Source organism: Agelaius tricolor, unplaced genomic scaffold, assembly GCF_023055355.1.
Source record: "Agelaius tricolor isolate 1412-34295 unplaced genomic scaffold, bAgeTri1.0.p SCAF_88, whole genome shotgun sequence".
Classification (NCBI taxonomy): Eukaryota; Metazoa; Chordata; class Aves; order Passeriformes; family Icteridae; genus Agelaius; species Agelaius tricolor.
In genome coordinates, this window is record NW_027269348.1 from 107,114 (window position 1) to 131,625 (window position 24,512).

At 62.8% G+C, this 24,512-nt stretch overlaps 3 protein-coding genes, 1 long non-coding RNA gene and 1 pseudogene across 9 annotated transcripts in view; 3 read left to right on the top strand and 2 right to left on the bottom strand.

The window, feature by feature from the left end:
- The window catches only part of LOC139585708 (acrosin-like), a 4,919-nt pseudogene extending 4,365 nt beyond the window's left edge, over window positions 1-554 (top strand).
- An 8-nt stretch (window positions 555-562) lies between these two features.
- Window positions 563-9,757, top strand: EMC10 (ER membrane protein complex subunit 10). Its single transcript, XM_071418562.1, is given in 10 exon segments — window positions 563-720; window positions 1,843-1,900; window positions 3,052-3,069; window positions 3,072-3,255; window positions 4,598-4,647; window positions 4,650-4,705; window positions 5,993-6,174; window positions 7,587-7,648; window positions 7,651-7,679; window positions 9,577-9,757. Coding segments are annotated over 10 exon segments (861 nt in total). The 5' UTR covers window positions 563-609; the 3' UTR covers window positions 9,688-9,757.
- Window positions 9,758-10,874: 1,117 nt separating this feature from the next.
- On the bottom strand, window positions 10,875-11,254 carry LOC139585698 (uncharacterized). The gene is made up of 2 exons (XR_011677208.1): window positions 11,139-11,254; window positions 10,875-11,099 (listed from the first exon to the last, which is right to left on the bottom strand). It is a non-coding gene; the product is annotated as an uncharacterized lncRNA (long non-coding RNA).
- LOC139585686 (interferon regulatory factor 9-like) lies at window positions 11,203-17,101 on the top strand. 3 transcript variants are annotated; one of them, XM_071418533.1, is made up of 7 exons: window positions 11,203-11,894; window positions 12,824-12,998; window positions 14,129-14,248; window positions 14,358-14,429; window positions 14,649-14,960; window positions 15,901-15,998; window positions 17,008-17,101. In XM_071418533.1, exons 1-7 carry the CDS (start codon window positions 11,259-11,261, stop codon window positions 17,065-17,067), a joined length of 1,473 nt encoding a protein of 490 aa, XP_071274634.1. In that variant the 5' UTR covers window positions 11,203-11,258; the 3' UTR covers window positions 17,068-17,101. The 3 variants fall into 3 exon arrangements, with proteins under 3 accessions (XP_071274634.1, XP_071274635.1, XP_071274632.1); XM_071418531.1 differs by having other exon boundaries at window positions 11,204-11,894; window positions 14,355-14,429; XM_071418534.1 differs by lacking the exon at window positions 14,129-14,248 and having other exon boundaries at window positions 14,355-14,429.
- Window positions 17,102-17,280: 179 nt separating this feature from the next.
- The window catches only part of XAB2 (XPA binding protein 2), a 40,060-nt gene continuing 32,828 nt past the window's right edge, over window positions 17,281-24,512 (bottom strand). For all 4 annotated transcript variants that reach the window (XM_071418528.1, XM_071418527.1, XM_071418530.1 and 1 more), the window contains 5 exons: window positions 23,303-23,425; window positions 22,151-22,322; window positions 19,945-20,071; window positions 17,892-17,983; window positions 17,281-17,432 (listed from right to left, as the gene is read on the bottom strand). In XM_071418528.1, the coding sequence (XP_071274629.1) occupies window positions 17,371-17,432; window positions 17,892-17,983; window positions 19,945-20,071; window positions 22,151-22,322; window positions 23,303-23,425 (576 nt within the window). In that variant the 3' untranslated portion in view covers window positions 17,281-17,370. The remainder of the gene's footprint in view (window positions 17,433-17,891; window positions 17,984-19,944; window positions 20,072-22,150; window positions 22,323-23,302; window positions 23,426-24,512) is intronic.

A 24,512-nucleotide genomic window follows, 5' to 3' on the forward strand; every position in this document is an offset into this window, starting at 1 on the left:
GAGGGGACTGGGAGGTCCCCAGAAGTGACTGGGAGGGCCTCAGGGGTCACTGGGGGGGGTCGGGTATGACTGGGAGGTCCCCAAAAGTGACTGGGAGGTCCCCAAGTGTCACTGGGAGGTCTGCAAAGGTCATTGGGGGGTTCCCAAGGGGCACTGGGAGGTCCCCAGAGGTCACTGGGAAGGGTCAGGGTCACTGGGGAGGGTCAGGGGTCACTGGGAAGGGTCAGGGGTCACTGGGGTCTCAGGGGTCACTGGGGTCTCAGGGGTCACTGGGGGGGGGTCAGGGGTCACTGGGGAGGTCGCTCTGTTTGTCCTGGAGGGGTCAGACGCCATTGGGGGGGTCAGAGGTCACTGGTGGGGGCCCCTCTGTCCATCCTGGGGGTTCCCAGGCAGGATTTGGGAGCACCGTGTTGGCCCCGCCCCCTCAAAGAAGCCACTCCCCTTTCCTTAGACCCCTCCCGCCCCGACCACGCCCCCTCCTGTCCACGCCCCCGCTTCAGCCCCGCCCATCCGCTCTAGCCCCGCCTCGAAACGGCCACGCCCACTTACAGTAGTCCCCGCCCCCCCGCTCTGGCCCCGCCCCGTTCCCGCCGTGCCCCGCGCTCCAAGATGGCGGCGCCGTGGCCGCTGCCGGTGCTGGCGCTGCTGGCGGCGGGGGCGGCGCTGGGCGAGGCCGGGGGGCTCTGCCGGGGGGGAACCGGCACCGGCACCGGCACCAGGGTGAGCAGGGGGGCTCGGGTACCGGGGTGAGCAGGGAGGGAACCGGCACCGGCACCAGGGTGAGCGAGGGGGGGAACCGGCACCGGGGAGAGCGGGGGGGAACCGGCACCGGCACCGGCACCAGGGTGAGCAGGGGGGCTCGGGTACCGGGGTGAGCAGGGAGGGAACCGGCACCGGCACCAGGGTGAGCGAGGGGGGGCTCCGGTACCGGGGAGAGCGGGGGGGAACCGGCACCAGGGTGAGCGAGGGGGGGAACCGGTACCGGGGGCTCTGCTGGGGGGGAGCCGGTACCGGTACCGGCACCAGGGTGAGCAGGGGGGCTCGGGTACCGGGGAGAGCGAGGGGGAACGGGCACCGGGGGCTCTGCCGGGCGGGAACCGGCACCAGCACCGGTACCGGCACCAGGGTGAGCACGGGGGCTCCGGTACCGGGGGGCTCTCCCGGGGGGAGCTCCGGTACCGGGAGCCACCGGGGGGCCTCTGCGGGCCCCGGGAGCGGCCTCGGTGCGGGGACAGCACGCGGTACCCGGTACTCGGTACTCATTAGGGCCCCGTGCCGGGAGCTCTCATTAATATTAATTAGGGGGCGTGTATGTATAATCGCCAGTAGCCTCAATGGGCGGGGCCGCGTGGTTTGCCTCATTAATATTAATTAGGGGGCGGGTAAACAATCGCTGGTAGCCCCGAGGGGCGGGGCCGTGTGCTGCCCTCATTAATATTAGTTAGGGGTGTTTATAAACAGCGCCCGTATCCGGGAGGGGCGGGACCACGTGTCTGTCCTCATTAATATTAATTAGGCTTCGTATAAACAGCTCCTTTACCTGGGAGGGGCGGGGCCGCGTGCTGCCCTCATTAATATTAATTAACGCGGTTCGGGTTCAAATTAGTGAGCCTGCTGGTTCCAGCTCATTAATATTCATGAGGTCTGCGGGGTCTTACCCCCCGTGTCCCCCCCCGTGTCCCTGTCCTGGTGTCCTCATGGTGCCATCCCCGTGTCCCTGTCCTGGTGCCACCCCCTGTCCCCGCCATGTTCCTGTCCTGGTGCCACCCTCGTGTCACCCCTGTGTCCCTGTCCTGGTGTCCCTGTCCTGGTGTCCCCCCGTGTCCCTTTGTGTCCCCCCAGGCCGGTGACACCGAGAGCTGCCGCGTGAGCCTGACCCTGGAGCACTCCTTCGAGCTGGGTGAGGGACACTGGGGACACTGGGGGACATTGGGGACATTGGGGACATTGAGGGGATTGGGGGGATTGGGGACATGGGGACATTGGGGGCATTGGGGGACACTGGGAACATTGGGGACATTGGGGACACTAGAGGGATTGAGGACATCGGGGACATTGGGGACACTGGGATATGGGGACATGGGACATGGAAATGGGGACATGGGGACATCGGGGACACTGAGCTGGGTGACACTGAGGATGGGGACATGGAGGTGGCACTGGGGATGTGGGAATGGGAGTGGCACTGGGGGCACAGGGACAGGGTGGCACTGGGGACATGGAGATGGCACTGGGGACACAGGGATGGCACTGGGGACATGGGCTGAGGGTGGCACTGGGGGCACAGGGATGGCACTGGGGGCAGGGGGACCAGGCTGTCCCCGCTGCCAGCGCTGTGTCCCAATGTCCCCATATCCCCTGTCCCCATGTCCCCTCTCCCTCCGTCCATATCCCTGTCCCCTGTCCCTGTCTGTGTCCCTATTCCCTGTCCCCTCTGTCCCCATCCCTGTCCCTGTCCCCACTGTCCCCTCTGTCCTTGTCCCCTCTGTCTGTTCTGTCCCTGCTGTCCCCATCCCTGTCCCCTCTGTCCCTGTCCCTCTGTCCCCTCTGTCCCCCCTGTCCCTCTGTCCCTTCCCCATCCCTGTCCCTGTCCCTCTCCCTCTGTCCCTTCTATGCCCTCTGTCCCCATGTCCCCCATGTCCCTCTGTCCCTCTGTCCCCATCCCTGTCCTCTCTATCCCCTGTCCCTGTCCCCTCTGTCCTTGTCCCCGTCCCCCGGTCCCCATCACTGTCCCCTCTGTCCCTGTCCCTCCCCTCTGTCCCTCTGTCCCTCTCCCCTCTGTCCCCTCTGTCCCCATCCCTGTCCCTGTCCCTGTCCCTCTGTCCCTCTGTCCCTGTCCCCTCTGTCCCCTGTCCCTGTCCCCCTGTCCCTCTGTCCCCCTGTCCCCTTGTCCCCATCCCTGTCCCCCTGTCCCTCTGTCCCCCTGTCCCCATCCCTGTCCCCTCTGTCCCTCTCTCCTCTGTCCCCCCGTCCCCCTGTCCCTCTGTCCCCTTGTCCCCATCCCTGTCCCCCTGTCCCTCTGTCCCCCCGTCCCCCTGTCCGTCCCCACAGATGACGTTCCGCGGTTCCGCCGCGGGGGTCGCTGTCCCTGAGCTGGGGCCCCGAGCCCGCGCTGGCGCTGGCGCAGAAACCGCTGGGGGAGGAGGAGAGAGCGCGGCTGAGGGTGAGCGACAGACGGACAGACGGACACCAGGGGGACAGAGGGACATGGGGGGGACACGGGGACACGAGGAGGGCATGGGGGAGGAGGAGAGGGCGCGGCTGAGGGTGAGCGACAGACGGACAGGGGGACAGGGGGACATGGGGACAGCAACGGGGACATGGGGGGGACACGGGGAGGAGGAGAGAGCGCGGCTGAGGGTGAGCGACAGACGGACAGACGGACATGGGGACATGGGGACAGCAACGGGGACATGGGGACATGGGGGGGACACGGGGAGGAGGAGAGAGCGCGGCTGAGGGTGAGCGACAGATGGACAGGGGGACAGACGGACAGGGGGACAGACGGACACCGGGGGGACAGAGGGACATGGGGACAGCAGGGGAGGAGGAGAGAGCGCGGCTGAGGGTGAGCGACAGACGGACAGATGGACACCGGGGGGACAGAGGGACATGGGGGACATGGGGACACGAGGAGGGCATGGGGGAGGAGGAGAGAGTGTGGCTGAGGGTGAGGGACAGACGGACAGACAGGGGGACAGACAGACAGACAGGGGGACAGCAACGGGGACACTGGACATGGGGGGACAGGGGGGAGGAGGAGAGAGCGCAGCTGAGGGTGAGGACAGACAGACAGGGGGACAGACATGGGGACACACCAGGACATGGGGACAGCACTGGGGACACTGGGGGGAGGAGGAGAGAGTGCAGCTGAGAGTGAGGGACAGACGGACAGACAGACAGGGGGACAGCAATGGGGACATGGGGACATGGGGACAGCAGGGGAGGAGGAGAGAGGTGCGGCTGAGGGTGAGGGACAGACGGACAGGGGGACATCGGAGAGACAGGGGGAGACAGTGTGGGGGACATTGGGGTGACACTGAAGGGATATGGAGGTGACCCTGGGGTGACATTGAAGTGACACACGGGGGGACACTGGGGTGACACTGGGGGGACATTGGAGATACCAGGGGACACGGGGGGTGACACTGGGTGACTCTCTGTGACACTGAGGTGACACTGGGTGACACTGGGTGACACTTGAGGTGACACTGGTGACTGACACTGGGTGACACTGATGTGACATTGGAAGACACTGGGTGACACTGGCTGACACTGAGGTGACCCTGGGTGACATTGGGAGACACTGGGTGACACTGGGTGACATTGGGTGACACTGGGTGACCCTGGGGTGACACTGGGTGACACTGGGTGACACTGAGGTGACCCTGGGTGACATTGATGTGACACTGGCTGACACTGGCTGACATTGGGAGACACTGGGTGACACTGGGGTGACACTGGGTGACATTGGGTGACACTGAGGTGACCCTGGGTGACCCTGGGTGACACTGGGGTGACACTGAGGTGACACTGGGAGACACTGGGTGACACTGAGGTGACACTGGGGTGACACTGGGTGACACTGTCCCCACAGGAGGTGCGCAGCTCGGGATGGGCTGTACCGGGTGCGGGTGCCCCGCAGGCCCCGGGCCCTGGCGAGGACGGGGACACCGAGTTCGTCACCTCCTGTCGAGGGCGGTGAGTGACGGGGACACCTGGGGACACCTGAGCTGGGACACCTGGGACACCCCTGGGGACACCCTGGGACACTCTGGGGACACCTCTGACCTCTGTCACCCCCTGTGTCACCCCCTGGGACACCCTGGGGACATCCCTGGGGACTCGCTGGGGACAACCTGGGGACACCCTGGGACAGCCTGGGGACACCCTCTGGGGACACCCTGGGACATTCCTGACCTCTGTCACCCCCTGTGTCACCCCTGGGACACCCCTGGGACAGCCCGACCTGTGTCACTTCTGTCACCCCCTGGGACAGCCCGGGGTCCTCCAGCCCCATGTCCCCCCATGTCCCCCCACGTCCCCCCGTGTCCCTGCCACCCTCCCTGTGTCCCCCCATTGTCCCCTCAGTGCCCTCACCCTGTGCCCCTGTCCCCTCATGTCCCCCTGTGGCACTGTCACCCGTGTCCCTGTGTCCCCATGTTCTCTCACGTGTTCCAGTGTCCCTGTCCCCTCATGTCCCACTGTGTCCCTGTGTCCCCTCCTGTGTCCCCGTGCTACTGTCCCCTCATGTCCCCCTGGGGCACTGTCACCTGTGTCCCCTGTGTCCCCTCACATGTCCTGTGCCACTATCACCCATGTCCCCATGTCCCTCTCCCCTCACGTGTCCCTGTGCCACCATCACCCCATGTCCCCCGTGTCTCTGTGTCCCCTCAGGTGTCCCCATGTCCCTGTCCCCTCATGTCCCCGTGTCCCTGTGCCCCTGTCCCCTCATGTGCCCCCATGTTGTGTCCCGGTGTCCCTGTCTCCTCACATGTCCCTGTCCCTCCATGTCCTCCATGTCCCCTCATGTCCCTATGTCCCTGTCCCCTCATGTCCCTGTGTCCCTGTGCCCCTGTCCCCTCATGTGCCCCCATGTTGTGTCCCCGTGTCCCTGTCTCCTCACATGTCCCCCTGTGGCACTGTCCCCTCATGTCCCCATGTCCCCCTCACATGTCCATGTCCCTCCATGTCCCTCCATGTCCCCCCATGTCCCCTCACATGTCCCTGTCCCATGTCCCCATGTCCCCTCATGTCCCTGTCCCTCCATGTCCCTCCATGTCCCCATGTCCCCTCATCTCCATGTCCCCTCATGTCCCCCTGTCCCCAGTGTGCCCTGCTGGAGTCCCCCCTGTCGGATCAGCTGTCCCTGCACCTGGACGTGGTGGCACTGTGTCCCTGTGTCCCCGTGTCCCCTCACATGTCCCCTGATGTGTCCCCGTGTCCCCTGACGTGTCCCCTCATGTCCCCTGACGTGTCCCCGTGTCCCCAGTGTGCCCTGCTGGAGTCCCACCTGTCGGATCAGCTGTCCCTGCACCTGGACGTGGCCGGGCACGTGGTGGCCCTGGGGGTGGTGGCAGCCCCTGGCACCTGCAGGGGCACCTGGGTGGAGGACGAGCACCTGGAGCTCTTCAACACCTCGGTGGCACTGAGACAGCCACTGCCCGCGGCCACGTGAGGGACAGGGGACACGGGACAGGGGACAGGGGGGACACGGGGACACGGGGACAAGGGGACAGGGGACAGGGGACAGGGGGACAGGGGGAGAGGGATGGGGACACAGGGACATGGGGACAGGGGACAGGGGGAGAGGGATGGGGACACGGGGACAGGGGACATGGGGACAGGGATGGGGACACGGGGACAGGGGACACGGGGACATGGGGACAGGGGGAGAGGGATGGGGACACGGGACACGGGGACAGGGGACAGGGGATGGGGACAGGGGACAGGGGGACACGGGGACAGGGGACAGGGGATAGGGACAGGGGACAGGGGGACAGGGGACAGGGGGACAGGGATGGGGACAGGGGACACGGGGACAGGGGACAGGGACAGGGGACATGGAGACAGGGGACATGGGGACACGGGGACATGGGATGGGGACAGGGGACAGGGGACATGGGGACACGGGGACATGGGATGGGGACAGGGGATGGGTGGCAGGGGACATGGGTGGCAGGGGGACACGGGGTAAAGGGACAGCGGATGGAGATGGGGACGGGGGGACAGGGGACACGGGGGGGACACAGGACAGGGGATGGGGACACGGGACAGGGGATGGGGGACATGGGGGGACACAGGACAGGGGGACAGGGACAAAGGGATATGGGGACATGGGGGGATGTAGGAGGGACAGGGGGACATGGGGGACAGGGGGACATGGGGGGGACGTGGGGACACGGGGACACAGGACATGGGGACAGGGGGAGATGTGGGAGGGCATGAGGGACACCAGGACAGGGGATGGAGGGGGGGGACACAGGGGACATGGGGGGTGTGGGGACATGGGGGGGGACATGGGGACATGGGGATGGGGAGGATATGGGGACAGGGGTACAGGGAGGGACATGGGGGGACAGGGGACAGGGGGGGACATGGGATGGGGAGGATGTGGGGGAACATGAGGGACATGGGGACATGGGGGGGACACGGGACAGGGGGAACGGGGGGGACATGGGGACAGGGGAGATGTGAGGGGATATGGGGACATGGGGGACAGGGGGGACACAGGACAGGGGGACATGGGGGATTTGGAGGGGACAGGGGATGGGAGGGGACACAGGGACAAGGGGGGACACGGGGGGGACACGGGGGGGACGGGGCGGACATGGAGACATGGGAGGGCAGGAGGACAAGGAGGATGGGGGGGATATGGGGACAGTGGGACATGGGGACACTGTGGGGACACTGTGGGGACAATGGGGACACTGTGGGGACAATGGGGGGAATTTTTGGGCTGGTTCAGCTTTCGTGGGGACGCCCATGGGGGCAGGGGGCAAGGTCTGGGGTGGCCGTGACCCCGTGTGTCCCCAATGTCCCCAATGTCCCCATTGGTGTCCCCAATGTCCCCATGGTGTCCCCAGCCCCGAGACCGCCGCCTTCATCCGGCACCTGGAGCAGGAGCAGGCCCAGCGCGCCCGGAACCCCAGGAGCAGAAATCCTTCTTTGCCAAATACGTGAGGGACACCCCAAAAGCAGCCCTGACACCCCAAAAACACCTGGGACAACCCCAAAACCAGCCCTGACACCCCAAAAACACCTGGGACACCCCAAAAGCAGCCCTGACACCCCAAAAATCACCTGGGGCACCTCAAAAATCACCTGGGGCACCCCCAAAAAACACCTGGGGCACCCCAAAAATCACCTGGGGCACCCAAAATCCATCTGGGATACCCCAAAATCCACCCTGACATCCCAAAAAACATCTGAGGCATCCCAAAATCCATCTCGGGCATCCCAAAAAACACCTGGGCCATCCCAAAATCCACCCTGACACCCCAAAATCCATCCTGACACCCCAAAATCCATCTGGGACACCTCAAAAATCATCTGGGACACCCCAAAATCCATCTGGGACATCCCAAAATCCACCCTGACACCCAAAATCCATCTGGGACACCCCCAAAAATCCACCCTGACACCCCAAAAAACACCTGGGACATCCGAAAAAATCCACCCAGACCCCCCCAAAAACCAGCCTGACACCCCAAAAACACCTGGGGCACCCCCAAAAACACTGGGGGCATCCCAAAATCCATCTGGGAACCCCCAAAATCCACCCAGTCCCCCTCCGGGACCCTCCAAAACCCACCTGGGACCCCCCCAGAAATCATCTGGGACACCCAAAAACCCACCCAGACACCCCAAAATCCCACACTGACACCCCAAAAACACACCCAGAACCCCTCTGGGACACCCCAAAAACACCTGGGACACCCAAAAAACCACCCAGACATCCCAAAAAATACCCTGACACCCCAAAACTGCCTGATTTTGGGATGAATTTTGGGCTGATTTTGGGGGTGGATTTTGGGATGATTGGAGCTGATTTTGGGGTGGATTTGGGCTGATTCTGAGGTGGATTTTGGGGTGGATTTTGGGGGAGTGATTTGGGGCTGATTTTTGGGCTGGTTTGGGGGGGATTTTGAGGTGGATTTTGGCTGATTTTGGGGTGATTTTAGGGGGAATTTTGGGGTGGATTTGGGGTGATCTGGGCTGATTTTGGGGGGGGTGATTTTGGGTGGATTTTGTGGTGGTTTGGGCTGATTTGGGGGCGCATTTTGGGGTGATTTTGGGGCTGATATTGGGGTTACATGGGCTGATTTTGGGATGTTCTGGGCTGGCTTTGGCTGATTTTGGGGTGGATTTTGGGGTGATTGTGGGGGGGTGATTTGGTCCTGATTTTGGGGTGATTCTGAGGTGGATTTTGGGCTGAGTTTGGGGTGATTTTGGCTGATTTTGGGGCGGATTTTGGGGTTATTTGGGTTGATTTTGGAGTGGATATTTGGGTTGATTTTGGGATGGATATTCGGGGTTATTTGGGCTCATTTTGGGTGGATTTTGGGGTGATCTGGGCTGATTTTGGGGTTATTTGGGGCTGATTTAGGGCTGATTTTGGGGTGAATTTTGGGGTGATTTTGGGATTGTTTGGGTTGATTTTGGAATGGATATTTGGGTTGATTTTGGGGTGGATATTCGGGGTTATTTGGGCTCATTTTGGGTGGATTTTGGGGTGATCTGGGGTGATTTGGGGCTGATTTAGGGCTGATTTAGGGGTGTATTTTGGAGTTTTATGGGCTGCTTTTGGAGTGATTTTGGAGTGGATTTTGGGGTGGATTTGGGGTGATTTTGGGGTAATTTTGGGGGGGTGATTTTGGGGCTGCTTCTGGGTGGACTTTGGGGTGGATTTGGGCTGATTTTGGGGTTGATTTGGGCTGATCTGGGCTGATTTTGGGGTGGATCTGGGCTGATATTGGGGTGATCTGGGCTGATTTTAGGGGGGTGATTTTTGGGCTGAATTTGGGGTGATTTTGGGGCTGATTTGGGGCTGACCCCCCTCCTCTCTCCCCGCAGTGGATGTACATCATCCCCATCGTGCTCTTCCTCATGATGTCCGGAGCCCCCGATGCTGGGGGGGCGCAGGGCGGGGGCACAGGGGGCGGGGGGGGGGCGGGGGTCAGGTGAGACCCCCCCAAAATCCCCCCCGGACCCCCCAGTGTGGGGCATGGGCAATAAAGATGTGTGAGACCCCAAATGTGGCTGTGAGACCCCAAAATCCGGGTGAGACCCCCCCAAATCCGGGTGTGACCCCAAATGTGGCTGTGAGACCCCAAAATCCGGGTGGGACCCCCCAAATCTGGGTGGGACCCCCTAAATTTGGGTGGGGACCCCAAAATCCGAGTGTGAGACCCCAAAATCTGAGTGTGAGCCCCTCAATGTGGGTGGGACCCCCCAAATCTGTGTGAGACGCCCCCAAATCCGGTGTGAACCCCCCAATCTGTGTGTAATCCCCTAAATCTGTGTGTGAGGCCCTAAATCCGGTGTGACCTCCCCAAAATGTGGGTGTGACCCCGAAATCTGTGTCTGAACCCCCTAAATCTGTGTGAGCCCCCCAAATGTGGGTGGGACCCCAAAATCCGAGTGTGAGACCCCAAAATCTGAGTGGGTGTGACCCCCCCAAATCTGTGTGAGACCTCCCAAATCCGGGTATGACTCCCTAAATGTGGGTGGGACCCCAAATGTGGGCGGGACCCCCAAAATCAGGGTGTGAGACACCCCCCCCCCCCCAATCTGAGTGTGAGCTCCTAAATGTGGGTGGGACCCCCGTTATTCTGGGTGTGACCCCAAATCTCTGTGACCCCACCTAAATCCGGGTAAGACCCCCCCCAAATCTGTGTGAACCCCCCAAATGTGGGTGTGACCCCAAAATCCAGCTGTGAGACCCCAAAATCCACGTGTGATCCCCTAAATCCGGGTGTGATCCCCTAAATTTGGGTCCCTGGGCTGGACCCCGGGGACCTCCCAGGGTCCAGGGGGGCCCCAAATCCTCGGCTCCGTCCTTGGGGGGAGCCCGGGCAGGAAATTGGGGGGAAAGGGGAGGGGCTTGGACAAACGGACACGCCCCGTTATGCAAATATAGAGGTGGTGCTGTGAATAACCACGCCCCTTCATACAAATAGAGAGGAATCCATTATCTACAGCCACGCCCCTTTATGCAAATACAAAGTGATGCCTTAGAGCCACGCCCCTTTATGCAAATATAGGGGAGGTACTGTGTACTATAACCACGCCCCTTTATGCAAATACAGAGGCGATACCGTGAGTTATAGGCCCGCATCTTTATGCAAATACAGAGGTGGTTATGTAAGGTATAGCCACGCCCCTTTATGCAAATACAAAGATGGTGCTGTGAGCTATACCCACGCCCCTTTATGGAAATACAGAGCCGGTACCATGTTCTATAGCCCCGCCTCTTTATGCAAATAAAGAGGCGGTGCTTTGTGGTATAGCCACGTCCCTTTATACAAACACATTCGGTACACTGATTTAACCACGCCCCTTTATGCAAATACAAAGACTGTGCTGTGAGCTATAACCTCGCCCCTTTAAGCATAGTCGGTACCGTGAGCTATAACCACGCCCCTTTATGCAAAAAAGTCGGTACCGTGATCTATAGCCACGCCCCTTTATGCAAACAAAGCCGGCCCCATCCGCTTTAGCCACGCCCCTTACGCGAACCCCCGCGCGGCGCTGCCATGCCCCTTCACGCCGGGAGCGGCGCCGCTTGCGCGCCCGCTGATTGGCGGAGGAGATCACGTGGCCGTCGCGGTGACGTCAATTCCCGGAAGCGTGGCCGCCACTCGGCGGGTCCGGGACTCCTCAGCTCCCCCGAGCCCCGGGATCGCTCCGGGATCGCTCCGGGCCCTTCAGCTCGCCCCGGGATCGCCCGGATCGGCCTCGGATCCCTCAGCTCGCCCCGGGATCGCCCCGGGTCCCTCCGCTGTCCCCGCTGTCCCCCCTGTCCCTCTCTCCCCCCGTCCTCCTGTCCCTCTGGCCGCCTCTGTCCCACTGTCCCCGGTTTCCCCGCTGTCCCCGGTTTCCCCTCTCTCCTCTCCCCGGTTTCCCCCCTGTTCCCCGGTGTCCCCTCTGTCCCCTCTGTCCCCTCTGTCCCCGGTTTCCCCGCTGTCCCCCCGGTCTCCCCTCTCTCCCGGTGTCCCGGGATGGCGGAGGGCGGCCCGCGGCGGCTGCGGCCGTGGCTGCTGGCTCAGCTGCAGAGCGGGCGCTTCCCGGGTTTGCAATGGGACGACGCGGCCCAGACGGCGCTCAGGATCCCCTGGGCCCACGGCGGGAGGAGCGGGGCCCGCGACGGAGCGGGGGCGGCGCTATGCAAAGTAGGGGCGGAGCTATAGAACAGAGGGGCGGGGCCATGGGGTAAGGGCAGGGCTATAGAACTGAGGGGCGGGACTATGGGTGAGGGCGGGGCTATAGCGACCGAGAGGCGGGGCTATGCAAAGTAGGGTGGGGGCTAGGCAGGGTAGGGGCGGGGCTATAGCGACCAAGGTGCAGGGCTATAAATTGTAGGGGCGGGGCTACAGCGATGAGGGGTGGTGCTATGCAGAGTGAGGGGCGGGGCTATGTGGAGAGTGGGCGGGGTTATGCAGACTGAGGGGTGGGGCTATACAGAGTTAAAGGTGGTGTTATGCAAAGTGAGGGGCGGGGCCTGACGGGTCAGGGGTGGGGCTTTGCAAAGCCAGGGCGGGGGCGGGGCTGTGGGCGGTGCTTAGCAGGGTCAGGGGCGGGGCCGCGGCTCTGGGGAGGCGTGGCCAGGGCTGTGCTGGGCCAAGGGCGGGGCTCTGCACGTGAGGGGTGGGGCCAATAACGACGCTCTGTAAGAGGCGGGGCCAAGGGCGGAGCTCTGCAGAGTGGGGCTCTGTAAGAGGCGGGGCCAAGGGCGGAGCTCTGCACAGTGGGGCGGGGCTTAGAGATGGGCGAGGTTTTGCAAAAGGGAGGAGCAGAACTTTGCAAGGTGATGGGTGGGGCCTAGTTGAGAGGCGGGGCTTAAAACACTGACGCTGTGAAAGGGGGAGGAGCTAAGTAGAGGGCGGGTCTACGGGGGTGCTGGCACTGAACAAAGCCATGGAGGAGGCGGAGCTTAGGCCACGCCCCCGATGGGGAAGGAGCCAATCCGGGGGCGGGGCCGGGACAGCTGTAGGGCGGGGCTTTGAGCAGGGGGTGGAGCCATGCCGAGTGCGAGTGGGTGGGGCGCGGGGTGTACGATGCAAATGAGATGGGCGTGGCTTGATGGCATTGCTCCCTGCAGGCGTGGGCGGAGTACAAGGGGCGGCTCCGGCCCGGGGACCCCCCCGACCCCGCGGGGTGGAAGACGCGGCTGCGCTGCGCCCTGGCCCGGAGCCCCGAGTTCCGGCAGCTGCCGGGGCGGGGCCGCTCGGACGGGCCCTGCCCCTACCGCGTGTACCGGGTGCTGCCCGCCCGCGGTGAGCACCGGGGGCCGGAACGGAACGGGGGCATCGAATGGGGGATGGAGATTGGGGGGACACAGGAAATGAGGTGCGGGGAGTGAATATGGGGAACACCGGAATAGGGGGCAGAATATGAGGGGGACACGGGAAACGGGGACAGTATTGGGGGGCACAAAGGAAATGGGGACTCGTTATGTGGGGACACTCTGGAAATGGGGATGGAATGGGGGGGGACACACCGGAAATGGGGTGAGGGGGCTGAATATAGGGGGACACACAGGAAATGGGGACTGAATATGGGAGGACACACCGGAAAATGGGGTGAGGGGGCTGAATGTAGAGGGAAAAAACCGGAAATGGGGACTCATTATGGGGGGACACACAGGAAATGGGGTGAGGGGGCTGAATATGTGGGGACACACAGGAAATGGGGGCTGAATATGGGGAGGACATGAGAAATGGAGAGTGGGGACTGAATATGCGAGGACACACCGGAAATGGGGTTGGGGGACTGAATATGGGCAGGGGACACGGGATATGGTGTGAGGGGATGAAATATGGGAGGACACATTGGAAATGGGGTGAGGGGATTGAATATAGTGGGACACACCGGAAATGGGAACTGAATATGGAGGAACACAGGGGAAATGGAATGGAGGGGACACTGGAAAAAGGTTGAGCGGACTGAATATGAGGGGGCACACAGGAAATGGGGAGTGAACAAGGGGGGGACACACCGGAAATGGGGATGGAATATGGGAGGACACACCGGAAATGAGGTGAGGGGACTGAATATGGGGGGACACACTGGGAATGGGGATGGAACATGGACGGACACAAGAGAAATGGAATGAGGGGACTGAATATGGAGGGGACACCGGGAAAAGGGTGAGGGGACTGAATATGGGGGGACACACAGGAAAAGGGGACTGAATATGGGGGGACACACAGGAAATGGAGAGGGTGGACTGAATATGGGGGGAGGGGACAGGATGTGGAGGAACCCCCAAATCAGGGGTGCCCCGAGATGGAGGAACCAAACCAGAGGAGCACCGGGGGAGGGGCCAAATGGGGCCCCAGAAGGGCAGGGGGAGGGGTGCAGGGTTCAGACCTGCGTTAACCCTCTCAGTGCCGCCCCCCAACAGAGCCCAAGCCCCCCAGGGGCCGGCAGAGCCAGAAGGAGGCGGGGTTGAGCCCCACGGAGCCCCTCCCACCGACCCCGCCCCCCGAGAGCCAGGACGGGACCCTGGATGAGGAAAAGCCCGGTGAGGGGAGGGGGGGTTGGGGGCAGTTCTGGGACAATCCTGGGGCTGGGGTGGCCCTGGGGGTGGAGCAATGGGGCGTGGCCTCTGCCTGACCCCACCCTTTTAGCAGAGCCTCCGCCCCCGGAAGTGCTGCCCCTGCGGATCGAGGTGGAGACCGCAGAGCCCCTCCCCCCTGCACACGGTAAGCCACGCCTCAAATGGGGAGGAGCAAATTCTTGCCACACCCCTACCACTGCCCCAGGATTGGCTCCTCCTCCAATCCGGGGCACCTGCAGAGCTTTGGCTCCACCTCCACCCTCTCTTGCCCAGCCCCTTTCATTCCCACCCCACCCCCTTAAACCACACCCCACTCCCCACTTTTAGCCCCGCCCCTTACGCTGACCCCGCCCCCTTCCCGCAGGGGACGCGGCGTTGCTGCTGCGGCTGCGCCGAGGCCCCGCCCTGGTCTGGGAGGGGGCGGTGCCTCCTGGCGAGTACCTGCTGAGCCCTCCTGGCCGCCAGGGGGCGGAGCCGCCGCCGCTGCCGCGATTGGTGCTTCCGGTGGGGGCGGGGCCGGGGCTGCTGCTCAGCAGCGCCCCCCGGGGGCTCTTCCTGCGCCTGCGCCCTGGCGACGGCCCCGCCCCCGGGGTCGTGAGGGGGCCCCACGTGCCCCACGGGCCCCTCCAGCAGGGGACGCTGCTGCAGCCGTTCGACGCCCAACGATTCCGGGAGGGTGAGAGGCACTTCCGGGGAGGGGGGGAGCAACTTCCGGGGGGAGGGGAGGAACTTCCGGTGGGGGAGAGTGAAAATAACATTTCGGGAAGGGAGAGACACTTCCGAGGGGGGGGGGTAGAGTGACTTCCGGTGAGAGGGGAACAACTTCCGGTGGGGAAGAGCAACTTCCGGGAAAAGGGAAGCAACTTCCGGGGAGGGGAGGGCAACTTCCGGTGGAGGGAGAGAAACTTTTGGGACAGGTGAAGCAACTTCCGGGGGGAAGAAGAACTTCCGGTGGTGGCAGAGCCCAACTTCTGGGGGAGGGTAGAGTGACTTCCGGGGACGGGAAGAGGAACTTCCTGTGGTGTTGGAGCAATTTCCGGGAAAGGGAGATCAGTTCTGGGGGAGGGGAAGCAACTTCCGGGGGTTCGAGTGACTTCCAGGGTAGGGAGAAGGAATTCCAGTTGGGAACAGCAACTTCCGGGTGGCATAGAGAGACTTCCGGGTAAGGGTTATCAACTTCCGGGGAGGGAGAGCAACTTCCGGTGTAGAGGAGAGAAACTTCCGGCTGGGAGGAGCAACTTCCGGGAGTGGAAAAAGGAACTTCCGGGTTGGAAAGAGCAACTTCGGGTGGTGGGAGAGCAAGTTCCGGGGAGGGGCAGAGCAAGTTTTGGGGGAGGAAAACAACTTCCGGTGGTGGGGACAGGAACCTCCGGGGGGAAAAAGAGCAACTTCCGGGGGAGGGTTGAGCAACTTCCGGGGGAGGAGAGTGACTTCCGGAAGTGAAAAGAGGAACTTCCGGGGGAGGGGAGAGAAACTTCCGGTGTAGAGGAAAGCAGCTTCCGGTGGGAGGAGCAACTTCCGGGAGAGACCAAAACACCGGGGGCGGGGTCGGACCCCAAATCCTCCCCCCCCGTGCCCCTCCCCCCACGCTGACCACGCCCCTCCACCCCCCCCAGAGTTGGAGCGGCACCGGGCCGGGCTCGGGCCCCTCCCCCTGCACCGCGTGACCCTGGAGCTCCGCCCCCATGAGGAGGGGGAGGGGCTGCTGCTGGAGGTGGGGGAGGGGAGGTTCTTAAGGGGTTTTGGGGGGGGTCCTGGGGGTGTTGGGGTGACCCTAAGGGCTCTTAATGGGTCCTGGGGGCTCCCTAAGGGGTTTTGGGAGGGTCCCGGGGGTTCCTGAGGGATGTTGGGGGTTCCGGGGGGGTCTCTAAGGGATTCTGGGGGGTCTTTGAGGGTCTCTAATATGTTTTGGGGGGTCCCTAAGGGTGGTTGGGGGGGTCCTGAGGGCTTTTGGGGGGTCGTGGGGGGGTTCCCAAGAGCTCTTGGTGGGTCCTGGGGGCTGCTGGGAGGGTCCAGGGGGGTTTTGGGGGTCCCTAGAGGGGTGTTTGGGGTCCCTGGGGGGCTCTTGGGGGGGGTCCCTAAGGGTGGCTGGGGCATCCAGGGGGGTGCTGGGGGATGTTGGGGTGACCCTAAGAGCTCTTAGGGGCTCCTGGGGGGGTCTCTAAAGGGTTTTGGGAGCTCCTGGGGGGTTCCTAGAGGTGGTTAAGGGGGTCCCAAAGGGTCCTGAGGGCTCTTGGGGGGGTCTCTAAGAGGTCCTGGGGGGATCTCTGGGGGGTGTTTGGGGTCCTGAGGGGTCCCTAAGGGATTTTGGGGGGGATCCCTAAGGGGTCCTGAGGGGCTCTTGGGAGTCCTTAAAGGATTTGGGGGGGTCCTTAAGGGTGGTTGGGGGGGGTCCTGAGGGGTTTTGGGGGGTCCCTAAGGGGTACTGTAGGGTCCCTAAAGGATTTTGGGAGTGTCGGGGGGTCCTGGGGGGTTCTCTAAGGGATTTTGGGGGGTCCCTGGGGGTGTTTGGGAGGATTTTGGGGGTGGGGGTCTCGGGGGGATGTTGGGGGGGAACTGGGGGGTGTCTGGGGTCCTTAGGGGAGCTCTTGAGGGGTCCCTGATGGATTTTGGGGGGTTCCTGAGGGGTTCTGGGGGTCCCTGAGGGGTTCTGGGGCTCCCTGGGGTTTTGTTTGGGTCTGGGGGTTTTTGGGGGGTGTCTGAGCCCGTTCCCCTCCCCCCAGCTGGAACAGGCCTTCGCCCAGCGCCTCCTGGACACCCTGGGGACCCCCCCCGGTCAATAAAGGCGGAAATGGGGGTCACCCCCCGCCCCTCCCCCACCCCGGGTGTGTCACTGGCGCTGGGGGAGGAGCTGGGGGGGGGGGAGGGGACCCCAAAACCGGATTGGGGGAGGGGACCCCAAAACCAAAGGGGGAGGGGCTGGGGGGGGGGAGGGGCACCCCAAAACCAAAGGGGGAGGAGACCCCAAAGCCTGAGAGGGGGGAGGGGCAGCCAGGGCGTGTCCAAAGAGGTTTTGGTGTTTATTGGGGGGTGGGTGGGGGAGGGGCAGGGGGTGGGGGAGGGGCTCCCCCGGGGTGGGCGGGGTCTCAGTCGTCCTTGAGCCCCCCAAACACCGAGGCCGGGACCTTCCTCTGCTCCAGCTGCACCTCTGGGGGCGGGGACACAGAAACGGGGGGGCGGGGTCAGGGTGGGGGGGAGGGGCAGGCACCCATCCCCCACCTGGGACCCCCCTCAGGGACCCCCCCCCCCCCTCAGCTCCCCCCATTTCCGGCCCCCACCCCCTCCCAATGTGCCCCTCCCCCCAGTCCCAGTGTCCACAATGCTGGGGTCCCTCCCCCTACTGGCCCCTCCCCCACTGCCATTAGGCCCCTCCCCCCGTGCCGCTCCCCCCCCCCCCCCCGGTATCATCGGGGCCCCTCCCCCCGGTACGATTTGGCCCCTCCCACTCTCTTTGCCCCTCCCCTGGTACCATCAGGCTCCTCCCCCATCCCCTCCCCCTCCCTTTCCCCCTCCCCCGGTACAATTTGGCCCCTCCCCTTTCCCCTCCCTTTGCCCCTCCCCCGGTACCATCGGGCCCCTCCCCCTCCCTTTGCCCCTCCCCCGGTACCGTCGGGCTCCTCCCCCTCCTCGTCCAGGTCGATCTCCTCGGGGTTCCCCTGCAGGGACAGCGGCGGCTCCGAGCCCGGGGCGGCCTCGGCCCTGAACCCCAAAATCAGCAACAAAAACAGAAACAGAAACACCCCAAAATCAGAAACACACAGAAACAAACACCCCAAAATCAGAAACAGACACAGAAACACCCCAAAATCAGCAACAAACACCCCAAAATCAGCAACAAAAACAGAAACAGAAACACCCCAAAAATCAGAAACAGACACAGAAACAAACACCCCAAAATCAGAAACAGAAACACCCCAAAATCAGCAACAAAAACAGAAACAGAAACATCCCAAAATCAGCAACAAAAACAGACACAGAAACACCCCAAAATCAGAAACAAGAACAGAAACACCCCAAATTCAGAAACAAAACCAGAAACAAACACCCCAAAATCAGCAACACAAACAGAAACAAACACCCCAAAATCAGAAACAGATACAGAAACAGACACCCCAAAATCAGAAACAAAACCAGAAACAAACACCCCAAAATCAGAAACAAAAACATCCCAAAATCAGAAACTGTGACCCCAGATCAGAAACAAAAACAGAAACAAACACCTCAAAATCAAAAACAGACACAGAGACACCCCAAAATCAGAAACAAAACTACCCTAAAATCAAAAACATCAACAAAAACAAACACCCCAAAATCAAAAACTGGGACCCCAAAATCAGAAACACGAACCCTGGATGAGAAACAGACACCCCAAAATCAGAACTGGGACCCCCAAAATCAGAAACAGAAACACCCCAAAATCAGAGACAGAAATTGAGACCTCCCAAATCAGAAACAGGAACCCCAGATCAGAAACAGGGACCCCAAATCAGGAACAGGAACAGAAACACCCCAAATCAGAACTGGGACCCCAAAATCAGCACCAGAGCCCCCAGATCAGCACCGAGACCCCAAAATGAGAGACAGAAACAGGAACAGAAACCCCAAATCAGTAACAGAGACACCCCAGAATCAGGAACAGAAACAAAACCACCCCAGAATCAGAAACAGGGACCCCCAAAACCACCCAGGGACCCCCAAAACCACCCAGGGACCCCAAAATCAGAAACACAAACAGGGACAGAAACAGAAACCCCAGATCAGAAACACCCCAAAATCAGAGGCAGAGACAGAAAACAGAAACACCCCAAAATCAGAACTGGGACCCCAAATCAGCACTGGGGACCCCAAAATCAGAACCGGGGACCTCCACAAAAACCCAGGGACCCCAAAATCAGCATGGAGACCCCCAGAGTGACCCTGTGCCCCCAAATCAGCACCAGGGACCCCAAATCACCCCCCAGCGCCCACAGGGAGAACTCGGAGGGGGGCGTGGCTTTGTAAAATGGGCGTGTCTGGGCAGGATGGGTGTGACAGTGGGTGTGGCCATGGCACTGGGTGTGTCAGTGGGCGTGGCCATGGGAGTGGGTGTGCCATGGATAGGTGAGTGTGTCAGTGGGCGTGGCCGTGGCAGTGGGTGTGTCAGTGTTAGGCGGGTGTGTCAGTGGGCGTGGCCGTGGGCGTGTCAGGGCAGGGTGGGTGTGTCAGTGGGCGTGGCCACGGCAGCGGGTGTGCCATGGATAGGTGGGTGTGTCAGTGGGTGTGGCCATGGCAGTGGGTGTGTCAGAGGTGGGTGTGTCAGTGGGCGTGACCATGGCAGTGGGTGTGTCAGAGTTAGGTGGGTGTGTCAGTGGGCGTGGCCATGATAGTGGGTGTGTCAGAGTTAGGTGGGTGTGTCAGTGGGTGTGTCATGGTTAGGTGGGTGTGTCAGTGGGTGTGTCAGGGTTAGGTGGGTGTGTCAGTGGGCGTGGCCACGGCACTGGGTGTGTTAGGGTTAGGTGGGTGTGTCAGTGGGCGTGCCAGTGACAGGTGGGTGTGTCAGTGGGCGGGGCCGTGGGCGTGTCTCACCTGACGAACAGCACCTGCTGGGCGGGGCTGGGTGGGTGTGTCAGTGGGTGTGTCAGTGACAGGTGGGTGTGTCAGTGGCCGTGGGCGTGTCTCACCTGACAAACAGCACCTGCTGGGCGGGGCGGGGCGTGTCCCGCTGGGCCTCGGCCGCCAGCGCCTCCGCGCGCTGCTCCAGCAGCTTCATCTCATCCAGGCCGCTCTGCCCCGGGGCCAGGTCGGACACTGCGGGGCGGGGAGGGTCAGGGGGGCTTGGGAACCCCATGGACACCCCCACAGCACCCCTGGGACCCCCCCATGGACACCCCCACTGCACCCCTGGGACCCCCCCATGGACACCCCCACTGCACCCCTGGGACCCCTCTGGGATCCCCACAGCACCCAGGACCCCTCTGGGACCCCCCATGGACACCCCTACAGCACCCCCAGGAACCCCCACAGCACCCAGGATCCCTCTGGGACCCCTCATGGCCCCTGGGACCCCCACAGCACCCCCAGGAACCCCCAATGTACCCAGGGCCAGGTCTGACACTGCAGTGTGGGGAGGGTCCGGGGGCCTCGGGACCACCAGGATCCCCCCCACTGCACCCCTGGGACCCCCCCATGGCCCTTGGGACCCCTCTGGGACCCCCCCTTATGAGCCCTGAGACCCCCACAGCACCCCCAGGACCCCCAGAGGACCTGGGGCCAGGTCTGACACTGCGAGATGGGGAGGGTCAGGGGGACTTGGGACCCCCCCATGGACACCCCCACAGCACCCAGGACCCCTCTGGGACCCCCTCACAGCCCCTGGGACCCCCTATAGCACCCTCAGGATCCCCCCATGGCCACTGGGACCCTCCCACAGCCCCTGAGATCCCCCATGGCACCCCCAGGACCCGCCATGGGACCCCCCCATGGCCCCTGGCACCGCCATGGCCCCTCCTGGCGGTGCCGTACCTGTGCCCTACCTGTACCCTCACCTGTGCCCCCCGGTACCGTACCTGTGCCATACCTGTACCCCTCTCACCTGTACCCTCCCCGTGCCCCCGGTGCTGTACCTGTGCCCCTCTATTGCCTGATCTGTACCCCTCACCTGTCCCCCCCTCAGTGCCCCCCTGCTGCCATACCTGTGCCCTACCCATTCCCCTCACATGTACCGTCTCCATGCCCCCTGGTGCCGTACCTGTGCTGTACCTGTGCCCCCCCTGTGCCCCTCCCAGCAGTCCCGTACCTCTGCCATACCTGTACCCTCACCTATGCCCCTCCTGTGCCCCCCCATGCCCCTGTGGTGCTGTACCTGTGCCCTCCCTGTGCCTTCCTGGTGCTGTACCTGTACCTCCTGTGCCCCCTGTGCTCCCCTCATTGCCGTACCTGTGCCATACCTGTGCTGTACCTATGCCCCTTGTGCCCCCCATGCCCCCCGTTGCTGTATCTGTGCCATACCTGTACCCTCACCTGTGCCCCCCATGCCCGCCATTGCTGTACCTGTGCCCTCCCCATGCCCCTCCCAGCGGTGCCATACCTGTGCCCTCCCCATTCCCCTCACCTCTGCTGTACCTGTGCCCCTCACCTGTGCCCCCTGTGGTGCCGCACCTGTGCCATACCTGTACCCTCCCCATGTCCCCTGGTACCATAGCTGTGCTGTACCTGTACCCTCCCCATGCCCCTCCTGGTGGTGCCATACATGTACCCCTCACCTGTGCCCTTCATGTTCCCCTGTGGTGCTGTACCTGTGCAGTACCTGTGCCCCCTGTGCCCCCTTGGCAGTGCTGTACCTGTGCCCTCCCCATTCCCCTCACCTGTGCCCTCACCTGTGCCCCCCGTGCCCCCTGGCATTGCCATACCTGTGCCCTCCCTATTCCCCTCACCTGTGCCCCCCTGGCAGTGCCGTACCTGTGCCCTCCCCATTCCCCTCACCTGTGCCCTCACCTTTGCCCCCTGTGCTTCCCCCAGTGCCATACCTGTGCCCCTCTCACGTGTGCCCCCCATGCCCTGGTGCTGCCGTACCTGCACTGTACCTGTGCCCCCCGTGCCCCCTGGCAGTGCCGTACCTGTGCCCTCCCCATTCCCCTCACCTGTGCCCCCCGTGCCCCCCTGGCATTGCCGTACCTGTGCCCTCACCTGTGCCCCCCGTGCCCCCTGGCAGTGCCATACCTGTACCATACCTGTGCCCTCACCTGTGCCCCCCGTGCCCCCTGGCAGTGCCGTACCTGTGCCCTCCCCATTCCCCTCACCTGTGCCCCCCGTGCCCCCTGGCAGTGCTGTACCTGTACCATACCTGTGCCCTCACCTGTGCCCCCCGTGCCCCTGGCAGTGCCGTACCTGTCCCGGTGGCGCTGCCCGACACCTTGAGCATCTGCGAGGCCATGAAGTTCACCTGGGTGTTGTAGGTGGCCTGGACGCTGCGCTTGATGCGCAGCATCTCCCGGATGGTGTCCTCGTTCCCATGGCGGATCTCAAACTCCTTCCAGGTCTGCCAGAAACTGCCCGTGATCTGACAGACGGACAGACAGACAGACACACGGACATCATCAGCATCTCAAACTGCTGCCAGAAACTGCCCGTGATCTGACACACGGACAGATAGACAGACACACGGACACCATCAGCATCTCAAACTGCTGCCAGAAACTGTCCGTGACCTGACAGATGGACACACAGACAGACGGACACATGGACATCATCAGCATCTCAAACTGCTGCCACGTCTGCCAGAAACTGCCCGTGATCTGACAGATACACAGACAGACAGATGGACACCATCTGCATCTCAAACTGCTGCCAGAAACTGCCCGTGATCTGACAGATGGACAGACAGACAGACAGACGGACAGACAGACACCATCAGCATCTCAAACTCCTTCCAGGTCTGCCAGAAACTGCCCGTGATCTGACAGACGGACAGACAGATAGACAGACAGACAGACGGACAGACGGACATCATCAGCATCTCAAACTGCTGCCAGAAACTGCCCGTGATCTGACAGACACACAGACAGACAGACAGACAGACAGACGGACGGACAGAAGGACATCATCAGCATCTCCCTGCCAGAAACTGCCCATGATCTGACAGACACACGGACACACAGACAGACAGACACATGGACACACAGACAGTGTCATTGTCTCCTGCCAGAAACTGCCTGTGATCCGACAGATGGACATAGACAGACAGACAGACGGACAGACGGACAGGGTCAGCCCCTCCCAGTGTCCCCAGTGTCCCCAGTGTCCCCAGTCTCACCCTGGGGTTGCAGATTTGGGAGCAGTGAGTGTCCCCATTGTCCCCAGTCCATCCCAGTGTCCCCAGTGTCCCCCCCAGTGTCCCCAGTGTCCCCCCCATTGTCCCCAGTCTCACCCTGGGGTCACAGATCTGCAAGCAGTGAGTGTCCCCATTGTCCCCAGTGTCCCCATTGTCCCCCCCAGTGTACCCATTGTCCCCAGTGTCCCCCCCATTGTCCCCAGTCTCACCCTGGGGTCACAGATCTGGGAGCAGTAGGTGTAGATGGCGCGTGCCCGATCCACCTCGCCCAGCTTGCACTCCATGTCAGCGAAGCGCAGGCACAGCTCCCGCGCGGCGTCATCACCCAGCACCTGCCACGGGACGGGGGCACTGCCACACCTGGCACAGCCAGCTGGGAGCACCTGGGACACCTGGCACCAGCTGGGAGCAACCATGCCCACTTGGGACACCTGGCACCAGCTGGGAGCAACTGTGCCCGCCTGGGACACCTGGCACCAGCTGGGACCAGCCAAACCCACCTGGGACACCTGGCACCAGCTGGGACCACCCGGGACACCTGGCACCACCCATGCCTCCCAGTGCCCACCTGGCACCAGCTGGGACCACCTGACACCAGCTCTGCCTCCCAGTGCCACCTGGGACACCTGGCACCAGCTGGGACCACCCGGGACACCTGGCACCACCCATGCCTCCCAGTGCCCACCTGGCACCAGCTGGGAGCAGCCCTGCCCACCCGGGACACCTGGCACCAGCTGGGCCCAGCTCTGCCTCCCAGTGCCCACCTGGCACCAGCTGGGACCAACCGTGCCCACCTGGGACACCTGTGCCCACCTGTGCCTCCCAGTGCCACCTGGGACACCTGGCACCAGCTGGGACCACCTGTGCCCATCTGTACCTCCTGTGCTACCTGGGACCAGCTGTACACACCCAGTGCCCACCTGGCACCATCTGGGACCCCAGTGCCCACCTGTGCCTCCCAGTGCCACCTGTACTTACCTGGCATCAGCTGTGCCTCCCAGTGCCCACCTGGGACACCTGGCACCAGCTGGGATCAACTGAGCCCACCTGGGACACCTGGCACCAGCTGGGACCAGCTGTGACTCCCAGTGCCCACCTGGGACCAGCTGGGATCACCTGTGCCCAGCTGTGCCTCCCAGTGCCACCTGTACCTACCTGGCACCAGCTGTGCCTCCCAGTGCCCATCTGGGACCATCTGTGCACACTTGTGTCCCCCAGTGCCACCTGGGACCAGCTGTACCCGTCTGTGCCCACCTGTGCCTACCTGTGACACCTGTGACCAGCTGTACACACCTCTGTCCCCAGCTGTGCCCAGCTGTGCCCACCTGTACCCTCCTGTGCCCCCCAGTGCCACCTGGGACCAGCTGTACCTGTCTGTGCCCACCTGTGCCTACCTGTGTGCCTTGTACCCACCTGTAC